The 16916-nt window shown below is 46.7% G+C and overlaps 1 protein-coding gene across 1 annotated transcript in view; it reads right to left on the reverse strand.

Moving 5' to 3' along the window:
- Positions 1-270: 270 nt before the first annotated feature.
- Positions 271-16916, reverse strand: part of HMGN3 (high mobility group nucleosomal binding domain 3) — a 42142-nt gene continuing 25496 nt past the window's right edge. The window contains exons 2-6 of the mRNA XM_054162547.1: positions 14462-14512; positions 4326-4355; positions 3635-3682; positions 892-1005; positions 271-336 (exon numbers count right to left, since the gene is read on the reverse strand). Coding sequence (XP_054018522.1) covers positions 298-336; positions 892-1005; positions 3635-3682; positions 4326-4355; positions 14462-14512 — 282 coding nt within the window. The 3' untranslated portion in view covers positions 271-297. The remainder of the gene's footprint in view (positions 337-891; positions 1006-3634; positions 3683-4325; positions 4356-14461; positions 14513-16916) is intronic.

Raw genomic sequence — 16916 nt, forward strand, 5'->3', positions numbered from 1 at the left:
AAGTTGAGATTTGTTTGGGGTTTTTTTTATATATATATATTACTTGGCCACAATGGGGGAGGGGGGGGGGGGGGGGAAAAAAAGTCCCTAAAAGCACTGTTATGAGAAGGGGAAAAATGTTCATATACAGTTTAATATGTCAGCTATCAGAGTCCTAAAAAAATTAGCAATTTACAAAATACTTGATAAAAATAGCTTTTAAAAGTTGTCCAAGAGGTACATAAAATCAACCCAAGATTTATTTGTGGTTTTGTGTTTTGTGGGTTTGTGTTTTTTGTGTTTTGTTCTCGTGACATTTCATTCATTCTTGTCACCTACAGATTCAGTTTTCTGAGCCTGTGGGGAAGAGAGAGAGAGAGAGAGAGAGAAAGAGAGAGAAATTAAATTACTAAAGCAAATTGCCACTGCACACCCAAACTGCCCTCGGGGTTCTTTGGACTTCTTGGCTCCAGTTTCAGAGTTTCCAGCCTAGGGTCCCCCTTGTGCCACTTAACCAACAGAGGTCCATCCCCACGCTTCTCTTGAAACAGATTGCTCCCCAGCTTGTCAAAAGCCACGCAAGCCTTACCTGGCAGCTGCCATTGTTCACACTGAAAAGCCACCACACTACTACCTGTTTCTATTCACTGCACACATGCTGAATGCTCTACCGTACCCTTAACTTTCACTGTTTCAATCTGCCCCCTTTACTGACAGTGTGCTGGGCAGGGCACCTCGGGCTGCTGAAACACTAACAGTTGGGCGAGAGATGCAGATCTGCAATAACATTATGGGCAATAAAAAGAAACATTATGAACATGCTATCAAGGTCTGAAAGGCTGAATCATTAAAAACCCCCAAAAAAACTACCAAAGACTGATTCAATCAGCAGGAGGTATGTGTGCAAAGTACCTCTTCAGCTTTATTTTCACCATTTTCAGATGGTGTAGTACCTTCCTTTGCAGCTTCTTGCTTTTCATCCTTCTTCCCTTTAGCACCTTTGTTGGCCTTTGTCCCAGGTTCCTTCTAACAAAAGATTAAGAACATGGGCAGAGACATTGTGTCAGTAGCCAGCACCTTACATGGGTTTCAAAAAACAAAACCCCAGACCTTCATGTGAACTACAGCAGAGGCATTTCTTGGCAAGCTGCATGTGCTGGACTGAAACAGCTAAAGACTGCATGGAAGGGGTGGGGGGGAAGGGAAAAAAGTGTATAGCCACAAAAGTTAGAGAGTTTTGTAATGTCTGGAAAATGCTGATGCCTGCTACTTTGGTGTTTCTGCTGAGTTACAGGGAGATAGAAACCCCCTCCAACTGTTTGGGCAGAGCTGGGCTGTATTATGCAGAGGCAGATACAAGATGCCTGTGTCAGCAAGTCCAGTTTCATAGAATGGGATTCACAGAATGGATTAGATTGGAAGGGACCTTAAAGATCATCTAGTTCCAACCTCCCTGCCAGGAGCAGGGACACCTTCCACCAGACCAGGTTGCTCAAGGCTTCAGCCAGCCTGGCCTGGCACACCTCCAGGGAAGGGGCCAGGCTGGCTGAGGCCTTGAGCAACCTACAGCCTACTGAAAGCTTACTTAGCTAAGCCCAAACACCCCCACAGTGTTTGTGTAACAGCACCACAGTGTTTGTGTAACAGCACCACATTTTCCATTAGCATCAAATATCAGACTTAAAAATAAGAAAAAAGCAGCACTTTTTATTGGCTCTGCCTTTTGTCAAGTTTGATGAACATCTGTGATGTTCATTCCATGTCAGTGAAAGAACCAACCAAAGCATTAGGGAGGTGACCTGATAAAATTCCACCTGCAGCAACACAAAGCAGAGAACTTATCAAAAGGAACTATTCCAACAGCTACAGTTTGATTTGGAGAGCTGCTCTTAAACAATTCATATGTTGGAGTTAACTTGGTTTTGGTGTTGTTCTGTTAATCCTTGCTTATGTATTTAATCCCTCCTCATATTTGTCACCTAAAGCTGGTAGAGACATAGGTTAAAGATTTTCCAGAGCAGCAAGATACAAATGGTACTTAATTGAATAGTTTACTCTTTAAAGTAGTTGAGATAAGCACTGTGGAGACCTTCCCTGTGATCATCTGTCCAAGTTTTTCATGCAAAGTGGCAATAGCAGCTGTGAACAGGCTCAGCCTCCCTTCATCAACTACCTTTCCCCAGGGACAAGGGGCAGTGAGGAGGGAGTGCCAGTGATCCTGGTTCCAGGGCAGCCTGAATCATCCCTTTCACCCTTCAGCTTCAATGCTACACAGCAGCTGTGGTGCTTAACACAGAAGCTTACTGGTGGTGTGAGCACAGCCCTAACTCCACCTATGCAAGAACATGCCTAGGACTTGACTCACTCAATCCATAATTTGCAAGCTTTTAGCACTAGAGAAAAATAGCTCAAATCCATGCAATTTTTGGTTGTTTACTTGCAGGTTCTAAGTACACACTTCCTGGGTTGTTTGTTTTGTTTAGGAGCCCAAGATTAATAGACTCCTTCAAATGTGTTAAATTACTGTATTAAAAAGAAGTTCCCTGGAATAACATCCAAAAGGCTTTGAGTCACCAGAAATGAGCTTCAATTGCCTCTCATGCAGCTTAGGCTGAGTAACACCGAGCTCATTTCACAGCATGTACAGGAGGCCTGCAGAAGCTACCATATCCCCTTCTTTATTAAGACTCAGTTTTAAGAGGGGAGCAGGATGGGCTCAGCAAGACTTTATTGGTAATTTCATTTGAGAAATTATAAACTCTTCAAAGTCATGGAGTTTCACTTTCACACACAGGCTTTGTATCCTGACACTTGCCCAACAGAGATACCAATAAAAGGACCTGGAAAAACAGAAGCATGAGGAGTGCTGGACTCTCATTCCAGCACCCTTTTTTTCCCCACTCTGATAAAGGAATTGCTCTTATTTAACATTCCCCTTGGGCACAAATAAATCTACAGTTTCTGAAGTACATGATTTATATGCAAGAAATCCTGAGAAGGTATTTCAGACACTAATAAGATTTTAATTTGACTGTAACTGGGCCTAGAAAACCCAAAGCATTCCATTTAAATGTATTTAATTTCACCTCTAATTAGAATTGTGAATTCCCAGCAATAGCCAGGCTTCCAGAACAGATAAGGGTTTCTGACTAAAGGATGAAGTGCTGCCCCTCTAGACAAGGAAACAGGGTGGCACAAAGTCATCTCAAAGCCTGCTGTAGGAATTGCTAAGTCTCAGGCAGAGCTTACTCAACCAAACCTGTACCTTGCAGCAAAGGTGTAGGAAAGGTGAAGATTCTACTTGCAATTAGGAATTGACTACCGACTAACACAGCCTGCATATCAAACAGGCAAGGCATTTTGTTTGGGCCAGGAATGAGGCCACCAAGGGGTGGTCCAAAAAGAAAAGAATGATCTAATTTGTCTTTTTATTTTTTTTCAAGGGGGATGGGAGGGGAAGAGGAGGGGAAAAGGAGAGGAAGAGGAGGGGAGGAGGAGGGGAGGAGGAGGGGAAGGTTGCTGCTGCTGCCGCAAGGGCAGGGGAGCAGATACCTCACAAAAATGCTGTGAATTGAAAAGTGTTTGCAATGCAAAGGAGCAGACTTGGTTCCTATTGGCTAACAACAGCTGGCAGCTAAGAAGAAGACTTATTTACCTTTGTGGTTTTCCTTGGTTTGGGCTCAGGTTTTGGCGGAGCAGGTTTCTATAAAACATTTTTAACACATTGCAGAAGGCGTTAGACGTGGTTAGCAGCGGGCAAGCCTCACCTCCACACCCCCACCCCACACCTGCCTTCCCCTCACCACTTCCTGCTCATTAGGGTGCACCTAGGAAGAGACTTGAAACATCTTAATGCACAAAGGCAGCTCATCACTCTCCACACCCCTTTTCCACCAGCTTGCTCATCCAGCGGCCAAAGCAGCTCGGGGCTCATGCCAAGAGGAGAACATGGACACTAACAGGAACTACTACAAGTTCTAACAGAGAAGAGGAACTAAACCCAAATGCTAGCAGTGGCACCAAAGGAAGTCCTTGAAGGACAGCTCTTTCTCCTTCCCAGACAGGTAAAGTCGCATTCCCACAACTAACAGCAACCTGCAAACCGATACAAAGTCAATACTGCACGGAACAAGAGAGTGGTTGGCACTGAGGTGGGGAAATGCATCTTTTGTCAGAACAACCTGAAAACCAAGAAAACAGAGAACTTTAGCTCTGGAGTTCTTAAATGCCCCTCAGAAAGAATCAAAAGTGAAACAAGCAAAAGCCAGAACAAACCTGTTTGGTCTGAGAAACCACATATACATGCCCAGAAATGTATATAGCAAGGGGGGGTTATGCATACTTACAGCTGACAATCTTGCTGATCGTCTTGTGGGCTACAGAAGAAGGGAACAGGAAAAAAAAACAAAGGAAAAACAACAAAAGAAGAGAAAACATGTTTATAGGCTTACAGCAAACAGTATCCAAAGCAACATAATAGCTGCCACTTCATGGTGACAGCATAAAATATGCCCTTCCCAAAAGATGCCTCTATTGCTGAAAACAATTCACATCTTCCTGAGCTTGGACAATCAAGAGTTTGAAGTGACAAAGTGATGTGAAGATTAGTGATAAACATTGTTCAGGAATTACACTGTCTAGATCTCTCCCTGATTAGATGTATTCTCCCCTCCCTGCTCCCCCTCTGCTGTAGCAGTATTTGCTGCTGGATTTAGGATGGCAGGGCTGTTGAGTCTGGAGAAGAGAAGGCTCCAAGGAGACTATTGTGGCCTTCCAGTACCTGAAGGGGGCTACAAGAAAGCTGGGGAGGGACTTTTGAGGGTGTCAGGGAGTGATAGGACTGGGGGGAATGAAAGAAAACTAGAGGTGAGTCGATTCAGATGGATCTCAGGAAGAAGCTCTTCCCCATGAGGGTGGTGAGAGCCTGGCACAGGTTGCCCAGGGAGGTGGTGGCAGTCTCATCCCTGGAAGTTTTTGCATCCAGGCTGGATGTGGCTGTGAGCAACCTGCTGTAGTGTGGGGTGTCCCTGCCCATGGCAGGGGAGTTGGAACTAGATGATCCTTGAGGTCCCTTCCAACCCTGGTAATTCTATGATTCTAAGAAAGGGGTCACCAACACAGCAAGCTGTGCCCAGGACACTGAACCTTAATCCTTCCCTAAAAGATACCAGAGTAGTAACATCTCAAAATATGAAACCAAGTCCTTTCACTTCCTCAGTTCCCCACACACTCAGAGTGCAGGTACACAGCTGCACAAGAGGGCAAAAATACTTCTTCTATTTAAACCTAATTCTCAAAATGACTGAAGAAAGTCAGATATTCTGCTTTCCTCCACCTTTATCCCTTCAACACACCTTCCTTATTAACCTTTATTGCATGCTGCTCTTTGTCATAAATCACAGAATAACAGAGTGCTCTGGGCTGGAAGGGACCTCCAAAGCTCATCCACTCCAACCCCCTCTGCAGTCAGCAGGGACATCCTAAACTAGATCAGAGCCCTGTCGAGCCTCACCTTGAATAGCTCCAGGGATGGGGCCCCAGGCATCTCCCTGGGCAACCTGTTCCAGTGTACTACTACCCTTACGGTGCAGAACTTGTACCTAACATCCACTCTAAATGTGCTGTACTGCTGTAAAGGAGGTAAGTCTCAGCAATAGTTGCAAGCTCCCTCCTTTGTGAATAACTGAAGAAAGCAGTAAGTAGTGTTCTTGACTTGAGCATCTCCCCTATGAAGAGAGACTGAGAGCACTGGGGCTGTTTAGTCTGCACAAGACTGAGAGGGGATCTGATCAATGTCTATCAGTACCAGAGGGGTGGGTGTCAGGTGGAGGGGGCCAAGCTCTTTTGGGTGGTGCACAGTGATTAGACAAGGAACAACAGTAAAAGCTTGAACATTGAAGGCTTCAGCTCAACATGAGGAGAAACTTCTTTCCAGGGAGGGTGACAGAGCCCTGGAACAGGCTGCCCAGAGAGGTTGTGGAGTCTCCTTCTCTAGATCAAAACCCACCTGGATGCATTCCTGTGCAGACTACCCTGGGTGATGCTGCTTTGGCAGGGGGGTTGGACTGGATGATCTCTTGAGGTCCCTTCCAACCTCTAACATTCTATGATTCTTTGGAGCTGTTGTAAGTATTCTCAGTGGAAAGCAAATAGTTCAGATTTGTACCCAGCATAACACAAATCTTGTCACGAAACACCTAAAGATATTTTCAGCTCTCAAATACTTATGCCTCATTAGCAAACAACTCTCTCCTTGGAAATCTAGCATGTCAACTGCTTGTTGAGCAGCCTAGCTCTGGTTTACTACAGGTTGAATAAAGCATTTTCACTTGCTCAGGTCATCAACTCCAAGCCCAGGATATCCTCTTTTACAAATCTGATCACAGGATGTCAGGGCTTGGAAGGGACCTCCAGAGCATTGAGTCCAGCCCCCTGCCAGAGCAGGACCACAGAATCCAGACAGGCCTTGAAAGTCTCCAGAGAAGGAGACTCCACAACCTCTCTGGGCAGCCTGCTCCAGTGCTCTGTCACTCTCACAGTAAAGAAGTTCTTCTTCATGTTGAGGTGGAACCTCCTGTCCTATAGTTAACATCCATTGCCCCTTGTCCTATCCCAGGGTGCAAGTGAGCAGAGCCTGTCCCCTCCCTCTTGACCCCCAGCCCTCAGATATTGAGAAACACTGATTAAATCCCCTCTCAGTCTTCTCCAGGCTAAGCAGCCCCAGGGCTCTCAGCCTCTCCTCACAAGGCAGCACTCCAGACCCTTCAGCATCCTTGTAGCCCTCCCTTGGACTCTCTCCAGCAGATCCCTGTCCCTCTTGAACTGGGGAGCCCAGAACTGGATGCAATACTCCAGGTGTGGCCTCACCAGAGCAGAGTAGAAGGGGTGGAAAACCTCACTAGACCTGCTGGACACACTCCTCTTAAAGCACCCCAGGATGATTTCTATTCCTCAGCGTTTGGGCCCTTGAATGTTTTCAGTGTCTGTTTTTAAAAGGATAATTTGTTGCTTCAGATAAATTACAACTCTCATGTTCCCCAACTGGACTGGTTTCATAGAAGGCTTTCATTGCTAGAAGTCAGCACAAGCCCTCAAGTCCTTTAAAAATGCCTGACAGGTAAGTCATTTTCCTTCTCATTCAGAGTTTGTGTGTAGTTGGTGATTATAAGGGAAGAACTGCACTCAAGTCAGCAAAGGTCACATTTTACTGTGTTTTTGGAACCTTTCCACACCCCTCCAAACAGCTGTTCTAACCCAGAAGCCAGCAGCTCACCCAACAGTCTGTCTGCTGCTGGCCCACCAGCAAACCTCTCCAGAGTCTACGAAACAGAGCAGACATGCAACAACACTTTGCACTTCTCTACCATGCCAGCTCCTGGCAATCTAAACCTGTGAACTTTCCAACCTGGATATTATATCCACACCATGTGTTTAATAGTCCCTGAGGGGCACTGCTTCCATAAATTTGCCTCCTAACCTAGAGAACTCATTTACACTTCCAGCTTCCATAACATCCTGAGGCAACAAGTTCCAGAAGAGGATTAGGCACTGGGGGGAAAAGAAAAAGCCAAACTCTCCCTTTCTCTTGTCCTCCCTTTCACCTTCTTCCCTCTTTATTTTCAGGAGGCTCCTCCCTTCTGGGGTAACAGGAGTTCACTGACTGCCTCTCAGTGTGTTATTGATTATTTAATCACCTCTGTTATAGTATATTAAAAAAAAAAGAGCCAAGAAACCTTAAAAAAGAGCTGATTTTAAAAATAATGATTATTATTATAATTAACAGTAATAGCAATAACAAAGTCATGATGATCATAGTGATAATGATGATATGTTTTTGGTTGTTTGGGGTTTTTTAGGTTCTTTTATTTGTTTGAGGTTGGTTTGTTTGTTAATTAAGCTGCTCTGTGTCCTCTCTGCATCCCACTACACTTGGGATCCTTTTCCTTCTACCACTGCCCTTTTAAGGACAAGTCAAAAGAACTTCATTTAGTAGCCCCACACCTGGAAGCACAACAAATTCATCTTGTGACAGACTTGATGTTCTACACTCTGCCCTTCAGTCAGCTTTTCAACTGACAGTTTCTAGTCACTATCCACTGGGATTTCACAATTGGCAGCTGAGTTGGTGACCATCACTGTGTCACCCTCTGGCTCCTGATGAAGGATTTCTCCATATTGAATTTCTATTGCTACTGTATCACAGAATTGTCAGGGTCAGAAGGGACCTCAAGGATTCTCAAGTTCCAAACCCTGCCATGGGCAGGGACACCTCACACTAGATCAGGTTGCTCACAGCCACATCCAGCCTGGCCTTAAAAACCTCCAGGGATGAGGCTTCCACCACCTCCCTGGGCAAACAGTTCCAGTGTCTCACCACCCTCATGGTGAATACTGGTGACACTGGTGAATATCAAATCTGAATCTCCCCTCCTCTAGTATGGATCCACCCCCCCCCCAGTCGTATCACTCCCTGACACCCTCAAAAGTCCCTCCCCAGCTTTCTTGTAGCCCCCTTCAGATACTGGAAGGCTACAATTAGGTCTCCTCAGAGCCTTCTCTTCTCCAAACTGAACAACCCCAACTCTCTCAGTCTGTCTCCACAGTGGAGCTCCAGCCCTCTGCTCATCCCTGTGGCCCTTCTCTGGACACCTTCCAGCACCTCCAGATCCTTCCTGTAACAGGGGCTCCACAACTGGACACAGTACTCCAGGTGGGGTCTCTCCAGAGTAGAGGGGGAGAATCACCTCCCTCGCCCTGCTGGCTGTGCTTCTCTTGCTGCAGCCCAGGCTCTGCTTGGCTCTCTGGGCTGCAAGTGCTCACTGCTGGCTCCTGTTGAGCTTCTCCTCCCCCAGCACCCCCAAGTCCTTTTCTGCAGGGCTGCTCTCAAGACAGTCACTATCAAGTAGTTACCAGTGACCCAAAAGCCTCCTCAGTCTCTCTCACTCCTGACTACCTTATTTTCTGGTAAGCTTCAGCAAACTTCTTTCTCTAGTACTGCCTCATCAGCAGAAGCCCAGACAAATCCTTCCAATACTGCACTGATAATTCTCCTCCACTATGAAACTCTTTCTTCCCTCCTCTCTTCTCGTGCTTTTACCCTGTTAGTACTTCTTAGGAAGATCTTCCCTTTAATCTGTGCTTGGTTTCTTTAAGAATCTTTAAGAGCCCCATCAAAAAGTGTTCTTTAAATGGAAGTTAACTATATTAACTGCCCTGCTGTTATTCTTATACATGTGCAGTTCCATAAATAACTCAACTGCCTGAATTATGACTTCAAAATCCATCCTGTGTCTCCCATTTGTCCACACTCACTTTTGATTTTTTTTTCCCCCTTTTAATTACTTTTGCAAGTTAAGATTTAGAGGCTTTATTTTCCAGAACCCCTTATCAGAAGTCCTGGGAGTATTTCATCATCTTCTGTTACTCTGCTACTGAGGCCAAGACAAACAGTAAATTACATACTGAACAGTTGCTGGTGCATACTGCCTAGCTCTGCCTAGCTCCCACTCCAGACTCTACACCCATGAGAATAGGCTATACTGTGAGAACCTTCCTAAGACCTCTCCACAGCAGGAGTTTCATTACTGCCTTGCAGCTGCACATTTCCCGTGCTGGAAGACTTCCTCCTGTCTTCAGTATTGAGATTGAACACATCTAAGTGCTGGGTTCTACACATTGGCCACAATAACCCCATGCAGTGCTACAGGTTGGGGAAGGAGTGGCTGGAGAGCAGCCAGGCAGTGTGCCCAGGTGGCCAAGAAGGCCAATGGCATCCTGGCCTAGATCAGGAATAGTGTGGCCAGCAGGAGCAGGGAGGTCATTCTGCCCTCTGCTCAGCACTGTTTAGGCCACACCTTGAGTCCTGTGTCCAGTTCTGGGCTCCTCGGTTCAGAAAAGATGTTGAGATGCTGGAAGGTGTCCAGAGAAGGGCAACAAAGCTGGGGAGGGGTCTGGAGCACAGCCCTGTAAGGAGAAGCTGAGGGAGCTGGGGTTGCTTAGCCTGCAGAAGAGGAGGCTCAGGGGAGACCTTCTTGCTCTCTACAACTCCCTGAAGGGAGGTTGTAGCCAGGTGGGGGTTGGTCTCTTCTCCCAGGCAACCAGCACCAGAACAAGAGGACACAGTCTCAGGCTGTGCCAGGGGAGGTTTAGGCTGGATGTGAGGAAGAAGTTCTTCCTAGCAAGAGAGATTGGCCATTGGAATGTGCTGCCCAGGGAGGTGGTGGAGTCCCCATCCCTGGAGGTGTTTAAGAAGAGCCTGGATGAGGCCCTTGGTGCCATGGTTTAGTTGATTAGATGGTGTTGGGTGATAGGTTGGACTTGATGATCTTGAAGTTCTTTTCCAACCTGGTTGATTCTATTCTATTCTATTTTCCATCAATACAAAAACCACCTTTCAGACAGAACACATTGTCTTAATTTTGCTATTAAGACATTCTATGGTTTGGGGTTTGCTGCTGTTGCTGTTTGTTTTGGTGGGATCTTCTTGTTTTGTATTTGGTTGGTTGGTTGGTTTGGGGGTGTTTGTTTCTGCATTTCTGCAGGCTTCTAGCATGGCCTACGACACCACAAAGCCTCTCTGCCACCTGAAATCACTGAACTTCCTTTGAATAGGCTCTCAGTTTTAATAGAACTCCCTTTCTTCATATCCAATCTTACCACAGCAGAGTTTATTTGCACCTGTATTCATAGAATCATAGAATTGTCAGGGTTGGAAGGGACCTCAGTGATCATCTAGTTCCATGGGCATGGGCAGGGACACCTCACACTAGATCAGGTTGTCCAGAGCCACATCCAGCCTGGCCTTAAGAACCTCAAAGGTCTGGGGCTTCTACCACCTCCCAGGGCAACCTGGTCCAGTGTCTCACCACCCTCATGGGGAAGAACTTCTTATTCATGCAAGGATGATGAACCTGAGTATATTATGGTCATAATAAAAGACTATTTCTCTGACAAATATTTCTTTAACTAGCTCCTACATACTACTGAGGATCAAATAAAGAGCTTGTTATCTTTGTAGACTAGAATAGACCAGACCAGACCAGACCACACTAGGTTGGAAGAGACCTTCAAGATCATCATGTCCAACCCATCATCCAGCACCACCTAATCAACTAAACCATGCAACCAAGCACCCTGTCAAATCTCCTCCTGAACACCCCCAGTGATGGTGACTCCACCACCTCCCCAGGCAGCCCATTCCAATGGGCAGTCACTCTCTCTGTGTAAAACTTCCTCCTAACCTCCAGCCTAAACCTCCCCTGGCACAGCTTGAGACTGTGTCCTTTTATTCTGGTACTGGTCCTTTGATTTGTTCCTCCTGCAAGCTAGCATTTATGGCACTGATTTGTTTTCTTTTGGTCTTTACAATGCGATCCCATGCCTTTTACCAAACCTCTGAAGAGTAACTGAAATCTCCATCAACACTGTTTCTGCCTTCAGAGCCTCTCTGATCTCCTTTAACTTCCCCCTGTCACTTTTACTCCTGCAGGCAGTTGATACCTGGCACAGTTTCACAAAATGACAGAATGTTAGGGGTCAGAAGGGACCCAAAGCTCATCCAGTCCAACCCCCCTGCCAGAGCAGGATCACCTAGAGCAGGTCACACAGGAATGCATCTAGACAGGTCTTGAATATCTCCAGAGAGGGAGACTCCACAACCCCCCTGGGCAGCCTGTTCCAGGCCTCTGTCACCCTCACAGGGAAAAAAATGTTTCCTCCTGTTTCCATGGCACTTCCTCTGCCTCAGCTTCCACCACTGCCCCTTGTCCTGTCACTGAGCACCACCGAGCAGAGCCTGGCTCCATCCTCTTGGCACTCCCCCTGCACATCTTTATCAACATTAATTAACTGATTTCTACACTAGACACTTCCCATTTACAGATGGCTCTGCAATCCATACAGGATTCTGCTGTACTTACTCATACAATTATCTAGAGAAACATTGCAGACATGTAACAGAAAGGCATTCTACCAGGAAAGCAGCTTGGCTCTCAACCCTGTGTAATTTGTGCCTTGGTGTCACAGTGTCCCAACAAGTTTCTCAGTTGCCCATTGTATCAGTGTCCTCATTGAAAGCCAGATAGCCCAGATTGCCCAGATTTACATTTCCAGCTTTGGTATTTTGGCCTGCCTGCCTGTTTCAACAGACATGAACTAAACAGGGCTTTGTTTCTCAAGACTGCAAACTTTTAAGGCTCCTGGGCTAGCCCCTGCTGTCCATCCCAACAGGGAGTTCTGACTTCCCCCTATCTGCACTCAAGCACTTGCCAGTCCCCCATCAGGTGTTTAATTAGGTCTCTTGGTTTAGACTGATGCCCCCCACCCTATTCCAAGCTCTGTGTGTTGCAAGAGCTCCCCCAGTTTCTATCTAAGCCTACAACTCCTGCTCCTTCACAAATAAAGGGCTAGAGGTGTATCTACTCAGGCTACCTTGATTTGTGGGTTTGGGGTTTGGTTTTGGGTGTTCTATGGGGTTTTTGGTGTGTTTTGGTTACTTTTTTCTGCAGCACCCACAGCCACTATTGCTCACCTTGACCAAAAACTACTCTGAGAGATCTCCTGTTTCAGAATCAGCAGCTCCCTCCAGACCATCTGTGTGCTTCTGTAAGCTTTTTGGTCTTCCCCCCTCCTTTGCTCTAGCAAACAGGTCTCAAACTTTCAGGGGAAGGAACTTTCACTTTTCTGGCTCTTGAAGAAAGACTATTTCAACTAGGAGAGGGGAAAAAACCACTCAGAGGAAAGGAGATTACATTTTCCCTGTGATTTAGTCATCCCTTTTGTACTTCATGTAAAAGAACCTAATTTTGTCTTCTAGGAAATTCCATGGGACTATACCAAGGTATTCAGATTTATTCCTCTCAGGCCTCCTACCTGGTTTGGGGTTTTTTTAGTGTTGTGGTGGTTTTTCACTTGTTTTGGTTTGGTTGGTTTTGGTTTTTATTTGGTTTTAGTTTTTCCCCCCCAGGATTTTCTTGTAAACTTTTACTACTGTTTACAACACTTTGCCATTTCCACTGTGCCACCTTCCTCTGCCAAACTGAGCAACAACCAAGCTCTCAGTTCAGTGTACAACCTCCTTAGACTGTCTCTGCTGTTCAGACATGCTCAAAGACATGCAAGAAAGGCCATGAAAGGTCCTGATTTATCCTTGTCTGCCATAAAAGACAATACCCTAAGAAAATGAATCCTCACAATTCTCTATCTGTTGTTTTGGTGGGGTTTGGGTTTTCTTCCCCCAAATGACATGAAAGGCTGTGGTAAACAAACTTGCCAACTTTGCTGTAGAGGTCAAGTATCACCAACTGTCCCCTTGCCTCCACTGATAGAAGTTACTGTGCCCTTAAAACAAAGACCAAGACCACAATAAAATGTGTCAGCTGCTCCACTTTAGAGCTTGGTACCTTAATTCAAGACACCCTTCCATCAGTAGCTTCAGCTAAGAATAGTTTTGCTACCAATGTGGGTTTACTTTCATTATTCCCACAGAAGACACCTCATCACCTAACACCATCTAATCAACTAAACAACCAAGTGCCTCATCCAGGCCCTTCCAATTCTATTCTATCCTATTCTGTTCTGTTCCTAAGCACCCCCAGTGATGGTGACCCCAACACCTCCCTGGGCAGCACATTCCAATGGTCAATCTCTCTTGCTGGGAAGAACTTAACACCCAGCCTGGACCTCCCCTGGTGCAGCTTGAGCCTGTGTCCTCTTGTTCTGGTGCTGGCTGCCTGGGAGAAGAGACCAACCCCCTCCTGGCCACAACCTCCCTTCAGGGAGTTGGAGACAGCAAGGTCTCCCCTGAGCCTCCTCTTCTCCAGGCTAAGCAACCCCAGCTCCCTCAGCCTCTCCTCACAGGGCTGTGCTCCAAACCCCTCCCCAGTTTTGTTGTCCTTCTCTGGACACCTTCCAGCATCTCAACATCTTTCTTGAACTGAGGAGCCCAGAACTGGACACAGGACTCAAGGTATGGCCTAACCAGTGCTGAGCACAGGGCAGAATGACTTCCCTGATCCTGCTGGCCACACTCTTCCTGATGCAGGCCAGGAAGCCATTGGCCTTCTTGGCTACACTGCTGGCTCATGTTCAGCCTACTATCAACCAGTATCCCCAGGTCCCTTTCTTCCTGGCTGCTCTTCAGCCACTCTGTCCCCAGCCTGTAGCACTGCATGGGGTTGCTGTGGCCAATGTGTAGAACCTGGCACTTAGATGTGTTCAGTCTCATGCCCTTGGACTCTGCCCATCTGTCCAGCCTGGCAAGGTCCCTCTGCAGAGCTCTCCTACCCTCTAATAGATCATCTCCTGCCCCTAGCTTGGTGTCATTTGCAAATCTGATGATGGACTCAATCTCCTTGTCCAGATCATCAATAAAGATATTGAACAGGATGGGGTCTTTGGTATGCAAGACTGCAGATCTCCAGTTAAAGAATTACATCTCATAATAAGTAATAATTTTTTAAAAGAGATAAAGTAAAATACTTGCCTCTTGTTTAGTTACTTTTGCTGCATCCTTGCCTTCAGCACCCTCTGGAGACTGAAAGAAAATATTAAGTCAGTGATTTTTTTTATTACAGACTCAAAAAGCATCCATGCAAGAGCAAAACAAAGATGATGACAAAGATTCTTCTTGCTGGACATTAGAATCATAGAATCAAGAAGGCTGGAAAGGACCTCAGAGATCATCAAGTCCAACCTAATACCTAATACCTAACACCTCATGACTGACTAAACCATGGCTCCAAGTGCCACATCCAATCCTTTTTTGAACACCTTCAGGGATAGTGACTCCACCACCTCCCTGGGCAGCACATTCCAAGGGTAAATTACTCTTTCTGGGAAGGACTTTCTCCTCACCTCTAGCCTAAACTTCCCCTGGCACAGCTTGAGACTGTGTCCTCTTGTTCTGGTGCTGATTGCCTGGGAGAAGAGACCAACCCCCACCTGGCTACAACCTCCCTTCAGGGAGTTGTAGACAGCAAGAAGGTCTCCCCTGAGCCTCCTCTTCTCCAAGCTAAACACCCCCAGCTCCCTCAGCCTCTCCTCACAGGGCTGTGCTCCAGCCCCCTCCCCAGCTTTGTTGCCCTTCCCTGGACACATTCAAGTATCTCAATGTCCTTCTTAAACTAGGGAGCCCAGAAGTGCAAGTTCAAGAAAGCCTGGCAAATTTACCCTATCTGCAAGCAGCATTATGCCACAGCCACTCTGGATTTTCCAAGCAGGAACACCAGGACTGACCCATCAGCAGGTACATAAATATCACATCATCCAGTGTCCCTCAGTGATTCCCCTGGCCAATTAACTGAAGCATCCACAGGCTCCAGTGGGAGCTGCATCTAATCAGCAGCTGGTAGTGCAGCAGGGTGAAGTGAAAACCTGAGGTTTGCTCTACTAGGGCTTTTGAAATCCCCAAGAAATTTAACACATTTCTTCCCAAACATGAACTCAACTAGTTCATGAGATGAGATGAACCAAGAAAGCACAGCATTACTGAAATGAGTTATTTCTTTACCTCATTTATTCTTTCTGTGCCTCAGGCTCACTCAGCTGGAAGCTTCAACAGTATCTTTCCCTCATTTCATCTCCTCCATCAGAACAGCAAATCTCAGAAAGATAACCAAGACACTGGCAGAGGAAAGCTGGGGAGAAACACGTGTCTTCACAAGAACAGGGTATCAACCTGACCATTCTAATGCTGGTCTTCCAAGGGTACTAGAGCAACCTCAAACCTCAGGAGCAGGTAGGGAGGGGAACTGAAAACCAACTACAAACTAGATAGACAAAAATAAGAAGCAGCTTCTGACTTTTGTTTACAACTCAAGATGCAATTTGGAGACATTTTGCAGATGACTTGTGTTTCCAGCTAGGAGGAAGCAATTCATGGCAAAGCAGGGAGAAGCAGCAGGTAGAAAGCTACCAGGGCAGCCTGTGTTTCAAAAAGGCAGCAGCAAAGGCTAATCGGATCCTGCAAAGGAGCAGGATTTGCCTTTCCATCTGAATCCTAACCCAAGCCTTCCCCCCGCCCCCCCCAGATTTTGACACAGAATGTCTCCAAGTTACACAGCAGTGGTTTGGAGCAGAGGGGGGAATAAAAAAGGCTGGTCTGCAGCAGATGACCACTGCCTTCTCCTGGCATCGGGCTCCAACGTACTTGGAGAAAGACACTGTGCAAGCCCCTGCCCAGAGAATAAAACGTGGCTTTGTTACTGTGCACTCTCCCCCAACAGAAAGGCAGCATGCCACAAAAGCAGCTGGCTTATAAAAAAACCAGAAAGGGCCGAGGACCGATCATCTAAGTAGCCAGAACACAGCAGGAAGCTAAGCAGCGCTGTGCAGCGCAGAGCAACTCAGAACAGCAACTGCCAGGCATCCAAAATGGAGCCTGCCTGCTCCCCGCACCGCTGCGCGCCTCCCCGCCCGCCCGCGGGGCTGCTGGCCTCACAACAGGCCCCTCGGGGGCAGGAAGGGTTGCTGCAGCTCCAGGGTGTGCTGCTGGGAGCCTGGAAAGCCCTGAAGGAAACAAACCCAAGCGGTTTCACGTTTGCTGTCGGTAGCCAAGTCTGCTTTCCCACAGGCTCCTCCTTCAGCTCGATCCAGCTGGGGGTGTAGCTCTTCGGGAATTCCTGATGCGTTTCGCCTGGAAGAATGTCCTCAAGTTTAACTAAGGTGCACTGCACCCTTTCCCTGGGAGGCAACTCAAACAGCATCCTTCCTGTCCTGGGTACCTATTCATATGGAAGTTCTCTCAGATTCCATCATCTTTTCTTTTCTTTCCTCTCCTAAGGGCCAAGAGGCTCAGGATTTAGAGAGGCAGGGACTGCAGGACGGCACGATTCATCTCCATCACAAACCAGCCTAAAACACTCACCATAAACTAACTGAGGCTGACTGGCACTCCACAACCTGGCTGGTTCACCCTGCTTCACTTTTAGGAGCCACAA

The sequence above is a fragment of the Dryobates pubescens genome, chromosome 6 (assembly GCF_014839835.1).
Source record: "Dryobates pubescens isolate bDryPub1 chromosome 6, bDryPub1.pri, whole genome shotgun sequence".
In the NCBI taxonomy this organism is placed as follows: domain Eukaryota; kingdom Metazoa; phylum Chordata; class Aves; order Piciformes; family Picidae; genus Dryobates; species Dryobates pubescens.